Raw genomic sequence first — 13,825 nt, forward strand, 5'->3', positions numbered from 1 at the left:
TTTTATTACTTTTTACATTTTGAAATAATCAAATTCAGTTCAGCACATTAACATCCCCTTTAATAAGAAAGAAAAGGAAAGTTGTACTGGTCCAAAAGATTTGGGTTTAATCTAATCCTAGCTTCCTCCAGGCTTCATTAGAAATATTTTCTTGCATCTACTTTGAATCTTTTTAATCAAGTATTCTCCTTTCCCTCATTCCTCCAGAACTCCTCTCCTCTCCTTTTCTTTCCTCTCCTCTCCTCTCTTCTCCTATGCTTTCCTATCCTCCCATCTCTTCCATTCCTCTTCCACCCTGACTCCCTCCCTCTCATACCCATTTGATTAAAAATATTGAATAAATATCAAACAGTTATTTTTCTATGTAGTTATCCAGAATTATGGAGAATAAATTTAATAAAATATTTAAATATAAATAATAATGATCACTTTATTAAGCTAAAAGTATATCTCAACAATTAGTACTAAGGTCTAGATTATGGTTTTAAAAAATAAATAATACCACACAGCTAGGTAATTATTAAGTGTCTGAGGCCAGATTTGAACTCAGATACTCCTGACTCCAGGGCCAGTGCTCTATCCACTGCGCCACCTAGCCGCCCTGATAATACTAATTTTATAAAATTTTAAGTTGAATTATATAAGTAGCTTCACTACTAGATTTTGGGGGAGCTTTCAATCTACACAATATGGCATCTCGAAAGATTCAGTTTTCCTAACCTTGCCATACTTATGTAATAAGAACTCTGTCACACCCATTATTTCCACATGGCTTATTCTCTCCTCAGTTCCATGTAATTTTGTTTTTCATTTTTCTGTAAAATCTTCACACTACAAAGTGCAATAATCTACATACAGTATACACATAATAAAATTTGACTGACATATTTCATATGATTCTAGTCTCAAAATAGAGTTTGGCCTAGAAAAAATATTTTTGTGCTTTAAGATTTTAAAGGTGTTTTTTGTTTGGTTGGCTTAGGGACAGGGGAAAATTAAAGATAAGGTGGGAAATATAGAGCATCTGCCTATAGTAGTTCAGGGACATTTAGAAGTAGAAAAGAAAAGAAAAGGTTAAACAGTAACAAATGCACATTTTGCTCCACCTTTTATTTAAATTACTAATCTTGGGAAAGTACATTAAAATGGAAAGATAAAGCACACTATGAAAACTAAAGTATCTCTAAATAAAGCCTCTGGTAATTTAGTCTCTGATATGTGTCCTCTCTCTTCATGGATTCTGAATGAACTTGTGGCATGATGGAGGCTATTAAATTGAATGCCAAATGAGTCTGTAATGACATGACACTTAAAATGAAGTGCATTCAAAATAAGAAGAGCATTTATTAGCCAGCTTCACTTTAAGTTGTCATTTCAAATATCTTTATATGCCAAGATCTATAAAAACACAGGTTGTGCATTATCCTGGATTCACAAGTTAAAAGGAACACACTTGATGAGATATTCTTCATATTAAGTGCCAGTTCCAAAGTACTTGGATGTTGGATAGTATCACAATTAAAAAATACTTTAGCTGTCTGTTTTGCATGGGATACAGATAATAAAATTAATAGATGCACTTCAGCTAATGATCCATTTCCTTTTGGAACAATGTATTTATTCAGAGACTATTTCAGGGATGTGAGATGCAACTGGATTATAATCCATTATCTCTGAAAGTCTAATAGATGAGCACAAAATGGTTTCTGTAGGGGGATCTCAGTCCACACTGGATAGAACACCAACCCTGGAGTCAAGAAGACCTGAGTTCAAATCTGACCCTAGATACTTGATAGCTTACAGTGTGACCTGTGAAAGTCATTTAATCTTGATTACCTTAAAATAAAATCAAATAAAATATAAAAATAGATATTGAAATGAGTAAATATTTAAGAATTATTAAAAATGTCATATCTTCTCTAATTTAAACCAGAATGTAAAGTCAAGTAAACAAATTTGTTTATTTTAGAAAATTAGTTCTTTTTTCCTAATGAATATTATGAAAGCAGTTATGACACTGGTTAAGTCATCTAATATCACTGAATCTCAGATCATATAGCCCATCTAAAAATTGTCTTTGAGAATGACCTGAGGTCTTGAGAAATTTATTGAATGGTTAGGAATTTTATATTCTGAGAAAGCATTTAGAATAGGGACATGTTTTACATGAAAATTTATACCTGTTCAGACTTTGGATTTGTACACCCAGCATTTTTTCTAATACTATATTCAAGGATGTTTTCTGATACATTGTTTACTTGTTCACAATGACAGTTACTTAAATTACAGATGGTTAGAAGAAGCATCAATACTTCATTCTACAGAGGAATTCATTTATTGAAAGAATCCATCTATAATTTATCCTTGTTATACTGAGTTAGAACTCTAATTATGACAAGCTGATCATTAAAGTCCAACACTTTCTTTTATATTTTAATTAAAATTTGTCTAAAAAACTTTCTTGATAAAGACCAAGATCTAGATATCATTTAGACTCCCTGTGAATCTTCTTTTCATCTCTGAATGCATATTTTGGATTTCAGGCAATATGTGATACACCCAATAGTTGCCCTTTATACTTTTTCATACATTTAAGGAATCTTATTTTGTAGTCTTTGATTCTCCTTCCAAGTTATGCTATAAATTCCTTTTTTTTTGAGTCACTTAAAAGATATTTCATTTCTAAATGTAGGCTCCCTTTTTCTCTTTACTTTTTTCAGTACTTTTCTTTCTTAAAGGATAACTTTGTTCTCCCCTACCCTTAATAACTTATTTTATTTTATCAATTAAGAAATATACTCATTTTTTCTCATTTTCTCTAAAAAATTTAATCTTTTAAATCTATAGTACACATTTTGGGAATCTCATAAATTTATTTTTATATGCGCCATATGTTTTTCCTATATAAACTATTTGCTATCTTTTTAGAAATGTTTCAGAGCCATTTGGTGTCCTTAATTATGCTTTCAATGGAAAAATTATTGATGAATTATTTTACCCTCTATTGTTGTATTTTATCATGTTTAACACTGTTATTGATCACAGATTTTCATTTCACTCTTTATTCTATGCCACTCAAAATCAAATATCTTAAAGGCACTAGCTACCACATGCACACCACCATATTACTAATTGATTATATAAGTGCTGAAAAATTGTAAAAATGTAGCACTGAGTAGACTTTGGAATCCATAAAGAATATAGAAAATCTGTATCTTCTCATACCAAGGATTAGTTTTATTTTTTTTGACTTGATCTTTTTATTCTTTTCCAGTTGCACGTAAAGATAATTTTCAACATTCATTTTTGTAAGATTTTGAATTTCATCTTTTTCTACCTTCTTTCTTGCCTTCCCCTTGAGAGTGAGTAATCTTATATATTATATATGTACAATCATTCCATAATCTTCATATTAGTGTGAAAGAAGAATTAAAACAAGAGAGAATAAAATATTTTAAAAAGTGAACATAGAATGCTTTTTTCTGCATTCAGATTCCATAGTTCTTTCTCTGGATATGAACAACATTTTGCATCTCAAGTCTTTCTGAATTTTCTTTGATTATTGTACTGCTGAAAGAAGCTAAGTCAGTAGTCATAATTGTTCATCACACCACATTGCTGTTAGTGTACAATGTTCTCCTGTTTCTGTTGTCTTCACTGAGCATCAGTCCCAGGTTTTTCTGAGACCTACTTGCTCATGACTTTTTACACAGCAAAGGTATTCCATCACATCCATATACCACAACTTGTTCAGCCATTCCCCAATTGATAAACATCCCTTCAAATTCAAATTCCTGCCACTACAAAAAGAATCGCTATAAATATTTTTTATACATGTGGGACTCTTTCCATATTTTATGATCTCTTTGGGATACAGACAAAGTAATGGTATTGCTGGATCAAAGAGCATACACAGTTTTATTGCCCTTTGGGCATAGTTCCAAATTGCTCTCCAGAATGATTGGCTTAATTCACATCTCCATCAATAATGCATTAGTATTCTAGTTTTTCCACATCCCCTCTAACATTTATCATTTTCCTTTTTTTTTATATTAGTCAAACAGATAGTTGTGAGGTGGTACCTTAGTATTTTAATTTGCATTTCTCTAATCAATATTGATTTAGAGCATTTTTTTCATATATCTATAGATACTTTAATTTCTTCATCTGAAAATTGCCTGTTCATATCCTTTGACTTATCTATCAATTGGGGAATGGCTTGTTATAAATTTGACCCAGTTCTCAATATGTTTTAGAAATGAGTCGTTTATCAGAAGCATTGATTGTAAAAATCATTTTCCAACCATTCTGTATTCCTTCTAATTTTGGTTGCATTAGTTTTATTTGTGCAAAAACTTTTAATTTGATTTGATCAAAATGATCCATTTTGTATTTTATAATGCTCTTTATCTCGTTTGGTCACAAACCTCCTCTCTCCATAGCTCTGACAGATAAACTATTCCTTGCTTTCCTAATTGATTTATGATATTCTTCTATGTGTCTAAATTGTGTACCCATTTCCACTTTATCTTGGTATGTAGGGTGTGAAAAGTTGGTTTAGGCCTAATTTTTGCTATACTATTTTCTAGTTTTCTCAGCAGTTTTTGTCAGATAGTGAGTTCTTAATCCAGAAGCTGGAGTTTGGGGGTTTATCAAGCACTAGATTACTGTAATCATTTATTACTATTTCTTTTGGAACAATTCTATTCCATTGGTCCACCATTATATTTCTTAGCCAATAACAGGCAATTTGATGACTGTCACTTTATAATATAGTTTTAGATATGGTACAGCTAGGCTATCTTCCTTTACATTTTTTTATTAATTCCCTTGTTATTCTTGACCTTTTGTTCAAGGATTACTTTTAAAGTTAGAAATATAAAGTCTCCCTTGGTATTACTTTTTTTTGTTTTGTTTTGGTTTTGGTTTTGGTTTTTGCAAGACAATAGAGTTAAGTGACTTGCCTAAGGTCACATAGCTAGATAATTAAGTATCTGATGCTAGAATTGAACTCAAGTGCTCCTGACTCCAGGACTGATGCTTTATGCATTTTAAAATTTAATATGGATCACAGAAGAAAGGAATGATTAATATATACTTACCCTTTCTTTTCCTGAGTAAGACATCTTCTAACATATGGAGTCTGGGATGAGCTCTGAATATAACTTGAAAGCCACTAATTAGTCCTCTCTGAAATAATGATAGTGAAAAAAAAGTAATGAAGGAATGACAAAGTGACAAGAGTTAGATGGGATGAGAAAGGGGAGGAATAATAAAATTACTTAAATTTTGATACTTAAGGAACATGGACCTCTTTATTGAGGGTCAGTAAAAAATTTCTATCATTTAGAAATCCTCCATTGGAGGATTCATGAATGCCCCAAATTCCATCTATATATATAATATATATCGTGATATATATATATACATATATATATATATGTATATATATACATATATGTATGTGTATACATACATATATATATGTGTGTGTGTGTGTATATATATATATATATATATATATATATACATACATTATATATGACTGTGTTTCAACTTCTCATAATTTTTTTCTTTTCTTTCTTTCTTCCATTTTTTTGGTCAAGGCAGTTGAGGTCACACAACTAGTAAGTATATCTGTGGTTTGATTTGAACTCTGGCCCTCCAGGACAGGTGCTCTATCCACTACACCATCTAGCTACGCTCTGCAATTTTCATTATTTCAAATTCAGAGATTTAGAACAGTTTTTGATTCATCCCTGACTCTTATCACCTAATATCCAATTAGATGCAATCTTCCATCAGTTCTTCCTCCAAGTATGTTTCTTACATGTCTTCCAGTTCCATTGTTCTCATATTCCTCTATTTACCCATTATCTTCTACCAGAATTATTGTCACAGTCTATAATTAAATCTCTTTACTTCTCTTCAATCCATCATTTAAAGAATTGTCTACTGTCTACGATGGAGAATACCATCTGTATCCAGAGAAAGAATTGTGGAGTTTGAACAAAGACCAAAGACTATTATCTTCAATTTAGAAAGAAAAGGCATTATCTTATATAATTTTGCTATCTCTTAGTACTTTATTTTTCTTCCTTAAGAATATGATTTCTCTTTCATCACATTCAATTTGGAGCAGTGTATACCATGGAAACAATATATAGACTGGCAAATTGCCTTCTTTCATGGTGGGGGGAGCAAGGGAAGCAAGATTAGGGGAAAAAATTTAAAACTCAAAATAAATAAAATCTTTGAAAAAAATAGAATCACTTTAACACACATTTCCTCTGCTTTACTGACATTGTCTCATCCAAAGGCCTTTTCTTAGCCTTCATCATGTACAACTTTTCTATAGCTTTTGACGTTGCTGACCATCCCATCACCTTCTGGAATTCCTGCTTTCTCCTGGGTCTCACCTAGCTCAAAAGTATCTACCAACTCTGAATTGATGATCTTGTCCTATCTGTCTTTTTCTTCTCAATGTCCTTTATTTATTCATCATCCATCTCTTATTCCATTGGCATTAAAGTACTCCAAGTTTCTCTACTAGAGCAGCCTTCTTTTTTTGTTCTATCAGTTGCATTGGGTTCCAATTTCATGTCTTTATGATTCACTTGTGGGGAAGAATCATATTTTTTAAAAAGACAAAAAGGAGGAAATATCAATAACTAAAAACTCATTTACCTTTCTTATATCTAAAAATCCTTATGAGACTAAACTACAAAAGCAACAGGGACATCCCTGAGGAAGATATGAGAAAGTTCATTTTTATAAATATTCTAATGGAGATAGGCTGTCTCAGACACACAACTGACTGAAAAAAATAGTGGTTACAAAAATTTCTCCATGCTCAATTTTTACATTTACACTAAAAATGTATTCTGTAGAGTAAAATATTGGTTTAAAGCCTCCTCCAAAAAAAATTTCTCTCATATTTGTCAAAATCTAGGTTCCTTGAAAGATGCAACAATGGAGATATCAAAAACTACAAAAGAAAATGAGCTGATCACAAAGCAAGGTTAATTGAAAATGTAGTCATCTATTCCATTGATCCTGATATTGTTGAGAGAAAAAGGTCCTTGTGTTTACTCTTATTCATAATTTCTAAGAAGATATAGACAGTTGTCAGACAGGACAATAAGTTGTGGTTAGGTATGCCTGTGAAAATAGTGGGACTCTACATTCATATAGAAAGTTTCCACACCTGGGATTTTTGTCATAAACATACTAATGAGATCACAGATATGTCTTAATTTTGAAGTAACTTTACTTCCTAATACCATAGTAAATTCCCCGTAAACTTTTTTTTTTAATCTTGTCTTCCAATATCTACAGTTAAGCTCTTTAAGTTAATATTCCTTTAGCATTTGATTTCTGACACAAAATGACCTTCCTGGGATATGACTTCAACATATAGCCCAAGTTCGTATCTTTTTTTTTCATACTAATGCCTCATCTTGAAATAAGTATTTTTCTTAATTAGGATTTTGATCCAACAATCAAAATTCTACCCCTGATTCCAAGTCCAGGACTCTATCTGTCATTCTATAAGTCCAATATTTCTTTTGTCACATAATTATATACTGTTGGGTAATTTGAGGACATAATATAAATGTGAGTTAAAATAATTGTTCTCTTACTATATTGAGTTATGTATTTGTATTATATACCCTTGCATTATAATGTGTGTGTGTATATTTATGTATGCTTAAGTATATATATATATATGTATATATGCACTCCTTATACAAATGAAATCACAGTTCTAGAAATAAACTCATAGTTTATAGGACAAATTTAGCCATATCAAAACTAATGATTTCCTGAACTATATTTCTTCTTCATCATATTCTGTTTCTGACACAATGTGGTCATGTACTCCAGGATGAATTATTAACCTTCCATAAGTTTTGTATGCAACTCTCAAATTGTAAGTTGCCAAGGTGCTGACCTATATTGATAGTGGGGATTTATACTTCAGGGAATTTGTTATCATAGTGAATCATAAAGTCATTTCCTAGTATATTCTACCCCTTATCCCTAATATGTAAGGTTACTATTTATGTATAAAACATGATTAAGTGCTTGAAACTATTAAAGCCAAAATTTGAGAATTACCTGACTTTGGAATTTAAAAACCACAGCATTGCATTAATTTTATGAATGTTATTTGTATTTTAATATTTTATTATATTTCAGATCATATTTTAAATTATGTGTATCCATTTTTCCTGATTCATTTCCTTTTACTTATTATCAAATGTAGACAAATAAAAAGGGTTAGGTAGTCCTACCTTTTTATTTTCAAAATTATAATTTTATTTTATAGGAATATTTCTTTACCTTTTAACAATTTCAGTGCCTCAGATATGCAGCAAAGATAATTCTGATCATGAATATGAGATATTTATATTATCTACATTTTTTGTGAATTGATTATTTCTTTACCCCTAACAATTAGATTTTTAAAGTTACCAAAATCTGTTTACTTTTTTGTAAAATAAAAATTGAATAATTATTTTAAAAAAGCATTCTCAATTTAGAGGTAAAGCTAGTTAGCTATAAATATAAATCAGAGTCAAGTGCTATCTCTGATATATTATCTGTACTCTGATGCATAAATTAATCTCTCAGAATTCCAAAAATCTTTCCAAGACTATGAATTATGAAGAAGTTACCAATTAGCATCATAAAAGGAGTTTCCATAGAGGGAGTTCACCATACTGATGTCATTCTACTTCTGAACCAACCATGCCCTCTCCCCAACCCCCAACAAAACCATACATTTGGGAAACTTCCACTTACCCTTTACATAATCACCCTCAATTTTAAGCATTAGGCTTTGGTTCAACACCATTCTTTCATGTCTTTTCTTTTCTAATATATTTTGTTTGTGTTTTCATCATTTTTTGATTTAAAAAAAAACTTATGAGTTATAGGTCAGAATTGAAATTGACGTTTTAAAGCTTCTGTCCACTTACAAACTGAGTTCTTTGAAATCAAATGCTTCCCTGTTCTAGATTTGCTAATTTTCAGAAAATGCTGACTAGTATTTTAAAACGAACTGTTCTGTCTTTATAGAAGGCGGCAATGCAGACAGCATCAAGCAAGCCTCTGAACAGCTGAATAGCCGATGGATTGAGTTCTGTCAGTTGCTAAATGAAAGACTTTCCTGGCTGGAGTATCAGAACAACATCATTACCTTCTATACTCAGCTACAGCAATTGGAGCAGCAGACAACCGCTGCTGAAAACTGGGTGAAAGCACAAGCCACACCAGCTGCAGAACCTACTGCAGTAAAAATGCAGCTAAAAAATTGTAAGGTGAGCCATTTTCCCTTATCTTTTTAGTATCAGTATGAAAGGATATTTTGCTACCATTTTTTTCAGGGCATGACTGCTATTTGTTTTTATAACAAGCCATTCACCTTTCAAACAATTTAATTTAATAACAGTAAAGATCAATTAATTTGGCCTTTGGGTAAAAGAAGGGGTTGAACATTTACCATATAGCTATCAAATTCCTTTGGATGCTTTTAAAGTAGCTAAGTCTAGCTAACTGTTTTTGCCTACTGGCAACACTGTATAACTACTTTGTCAGTGAGGCAGCTAAGCAATTATGCAATGGGCCCCCTGAAGGATCACAATTCAGTTTTGTGATACATCTTGGCAGATTTGATACCTAAAAGCTCTATAATGAAGAAGAGTATTTCTCTAATATGGCAGCTACTATATAACAGTCACTTAATCAACAAGCTCTAGGAAATAGGAATTTAGTCATCCCTCCTCCCCTTTGGTCTCTCTCACATGCCCACCTTTCTCACAAAGGGCAACCTGCCTATGGTAGTCCTCCCTCCTGATTAAACAAAAATGAATAGAGCTTACAATTCCCCAAAGGGACATTGAGACCAGTGAGGCTAGAGGTAGGAGAGGAATCTCAAAAGAGGGATAAAAACTTCAGGAGGTGATGTTTTTTATTATAGGACTTACAGAGAAATGTGAAGCACAAAAATTCTAGAGAGAACCCCCATAGGAAGAAAATATATAATAATGCCTCCTAGGGATTAAAAACTGGTGGTCTTATCATAGTTACTGCACATACATGATATAATAAAGAGTACACTTTGCAGAAAATGTGACGATGAAAAGTCATCAGAGTGGGGAACAAAAGTAGAACTATAAGTAGTAAATCAGAAAGTGAATAGACTTAAATGATATAAATTGGATTTAATTTAATTAGACAATGAATGAAGATAGTATTTTTAAAAGATAAATTTAGAAGCTTCAAATAACCAAAATTTGATGGAATAGAATGAAAATCATAGAAAATGAATGTATTGTCATTGATGTGAGTAAACCCCAAGGGAACCCAATTTTCTCCCTTTCTGAGGCTACCTATAGGCAACTTTTTAAGCAACTACCCTAGGTTTCTAGGTAAATGTTCCTGAACTGACGTTTAGACTTGAGGTTAGTATATATTGACGTAGATGAAAATGAGAACCATGGGAGCAGAACAATGAAGTTTTGTTGAGTTTGGTTACTTGGATGTCTTTCCTTATGTATTTTCATTCCTCTCTTATGTTTATGTGTGCGTCCTTCTGGAGAATTTTGTGTGGTAAAGTATACATACTACTTCAGGCTGTTACAAATAGTAAAGCAAAGCATAAACCAAAGGTTTAGGGGATGATGACACTATACTACATGGTCAACAACAGATATGTCATTTGCAAGACCTTCCCTGTTAGACTTGGCTATGTCTCTGATAAAGGCTTTAGGATGCTTACAATATGAAGCAGAAGCTATCTTTGGGTAGATAATATTTTTATGGGTAATTTCAGTGTATTATATATTCAGATAGATGTGTCATCCTGTCAAAATGTATATTCTTTCTTGTACACCTTAAAATGTATCCATCCCTGCATAAGTAGCCATATAAATCCCCCCTATCATGAATATATTTTAAATTTGCATGAATTTGTAATTCAGGCTCAAAATAAAAAATAATTGTGAGTCACAGACTTATCGATCATGAAGTTAATAAGTGAAAAGGACATGATTTCTTCAAGAAGAAATTATGCCAGAATAACTTTATTTCCCTTCTGGATAAGTTTGCTAAACTAAGTAGATCAAGGGGATATACTTTGCCTGCGGGGCAACTCAGCAGTTAATAGAGATATGGAGCAAGGAATATTCACCATCCTAGGTTCAAATCTAAACTCAGATGTTTATTAACTGTGTGGCCCTGAGCAAGTCACTTTAACCCTGTTTGTCTCAATTTCTCAACTGAATATGACCTGAAGAATGAAATGGCAAATCACTCCAGTATCCTTGTCAAAATTCCAGTATTCAGTCAAAAATGACAGAACAACAAAGTTTGCCTATATTTTAATAAGGAATTTACTGAAGTATTCATACTCTTACTTAAAACATGAAGAAATATGGACTAGCTGATACGTTGGTTACATGAATTCAGAACAAATTGAATATCTGGACTCAAAAAATAGTCTACAGTGGTACAAAATCATATTGGCAAATGATCTACAATAAGTACCTAGAAATCCATGCTTGGCTTTGAGCTATTGAACATTTTTAACAATACCTTGGATAAAGAATTTTCATCAGATTTGAAGATGACATAAACCAGGAATTAAAAGCTGACAATGTTTAATGGTAGGATGCAAAAACAATTTAGGACATAATAATTCAAACTAAATCTGTAAGATGAAATCCAGTGCACATAAATTTAAAGTCTTAAAATATAGTTCAAAACTATACTTTAATAATAAAAGATAGGGTAGCAATGGTTAAAGAAAAGTTTATTTGAAAAAGTTATGCTACTTTAGTGGATTTTGATGGATTTAGTATGAGTTAGCAAAGTGATGTGGCAGTCATAGAATAAGAGAAGCACTGCTTCCATGAAAAAGAATTGAACATCCCTTTACATTATTTTATGATACATTAGTCAGATCAGGTCAAAGGAGAAGTATTGGAGTTTAGTTTTAGCATCATAGTTTAAAAATCAAATGATAGGTGGGAGTGTCCATAAGAAGAGACTTCCAGGATTACAAAGAACCTTGAACCAATTTCAAATGAAAATTGTTTAAAAGAATTGTAGATACTTAGCATGGTAAAGAGAAGCTTGGAAAGGATCTTGATGCCATATTTAAGTAGTCTAAAGAGCTTTCATATGGAAGAGAGATTAGACTTACTTGGTTTTGGCCCTAGAATACAGACACCATTAAAATGACTGAGAGTTTCAATAGGACAAATTTATATTTGATGTCAGGAAAATATGCTAACAACTATAGCTACCTAGTAACAAGAATACTGTTTGCCCACTTTGGGGCATGTGACAGTATGAATTTTATAAATTCAATTAGATGGCTACTGAGTTCCCTTCTAACTCTAAATTTTGTTTTTCTGTGAAAAGATTTTGAGTAGAGTTTTATCCCAAGCACCAAGACTAAACATTAAGAAAAGTATAGAAAAGCAATTTATATGACCAACCTTGATGAGAATAAATTTTTTTCTAAATACTTGTGAATAGGATTGAAGGTCTTTCATTGGTCATTTTAACTATCCTTGCATTCAAGTCCATTTATGCCATAAATGATGTCTTCATGAAATAAATAGGGAAATAATATATATATATATATATATATATATATATATATATATGTGTGTGTGTGTGTTATGAGTAAGAATGGAAAAAAATATGAAATTCTTAACTTTATTGCCTTTGCCAGATCACCAAAATTGTCATGGTTATACTTATCTGTTTTTTTGATATTGAGCAAAAAACCCAATCTGTTATTATTGCTTTTTAGCAATGTCCATAGCAACATTGTAATGCACACAATGTACAATGATATTTTCTTTTCAAAATAACTCTAGTGTCATTTTTCTTGTATAGGATGAAGTTACGCGTTTGTCAACTCTTCAACCTCAAGTTGAACGATTAAAAATTCAAAGCATATCATTGAAAGAAAACGAACAATGCCCAATGTTCCTGGATGCAGACTTTGTTGCTTTTACCAACCATTTTAAACAAATCCTTTCTGATCTACAAACCAGAGAGAAGCAACTACAAACTAGTAAGTATGAACATCCTAATGTTTAGGTATGCTGAATTTGGAATTCTCTAAGAGGTAGGTAGATAGATTGATAGATAAATAGTTAGAGAGATGTCTACTTATCTACATACAAAATTTATATACTGTATGTATCTACTATATATTGGTGTATATCACACTCACAGTATGTATTTTATCAGAGATAGAAAGGACTTTAGAGGACAATTAGTCAATCTCTTCATTTTACAAATGAGGAGCTGAGTTTCAGTGAGGGTGACATGCTCTACATTGGTTACACAGTGGCAGAACTTGAAATTGAACTATTATTACTCCAAATTCAATTCTCTTCTCACTACTCCACAACACCTCATTGAGTGAAGAGAAGAATCAACTTTACAGCAAGACGAAATTGTTTTTCAAAGGAAAGAGTGAGTTATTCTGTGCCTCTTTCATTTTAGAAACATTGTGTCCAAACTCTATTCAAATCATGAAACTTGATCTGATGAGGTCCCACCTACTCAGAGAGCATAAGGGCATCCCTTCTTTTCATATTAGATTAGAGTATTGTATTTCAAGTCTATATAAATAAACAAGATAAGCAAAGTTAAGTCCTTTGTTTGCTCTTTAGGGTGGTTTTCTTGGTCCTTCCTCTGCTAAATCTAAGTCAGCCACAAAGAAAGAGACTCTCCTTTCCTCAAAAGTTACTTAATTGGTTTTTCTTAACAAGTAAAGAATAAAAATGTGATAAGT

At 31.8% G+C, this 13,825-nt stretch overlaps 1 protein-coding gene across 1 annotated transcript in view; it reads left to right on the forward strand.

Annotated features, from left to right (window-relative positions):
• Positions 1-13,825, forward strand: part of DMD (dystrophin) — a 2,282,785-nt gene that overhangs the window by 791,388 nt on the left and 1,477,572 nt on the right. The window contains exons 21-22 of the mRNA XM_074220296.1: positions 9,085-9,326; positions 12,916-13,096. Coding sequence (XP_074076397.1) covers positions 9,085-9,326; positions 12,916-13,096 — 423 coding nt within the window. The remainder of the gene's footprint in view (positions 1-9,084; positions 9,327-12,915; positions 13,097-13,825) is intronic.

This window comes from Macrotis lagotis, chromosome 1, assembly GCF_037893015.1.
Source record: "Macrotis lagotis isolate mMagLag1 chromosome 1, bilby.v1.9.chrom.fasta, whole genome shotgun sequence".
Lineage (NCBI taxonomy): Eukaryota > Metazoa > Chordata > Mammalia > Peramelemorphia > Peramelidae > Macrotis > Macrotis lagotis.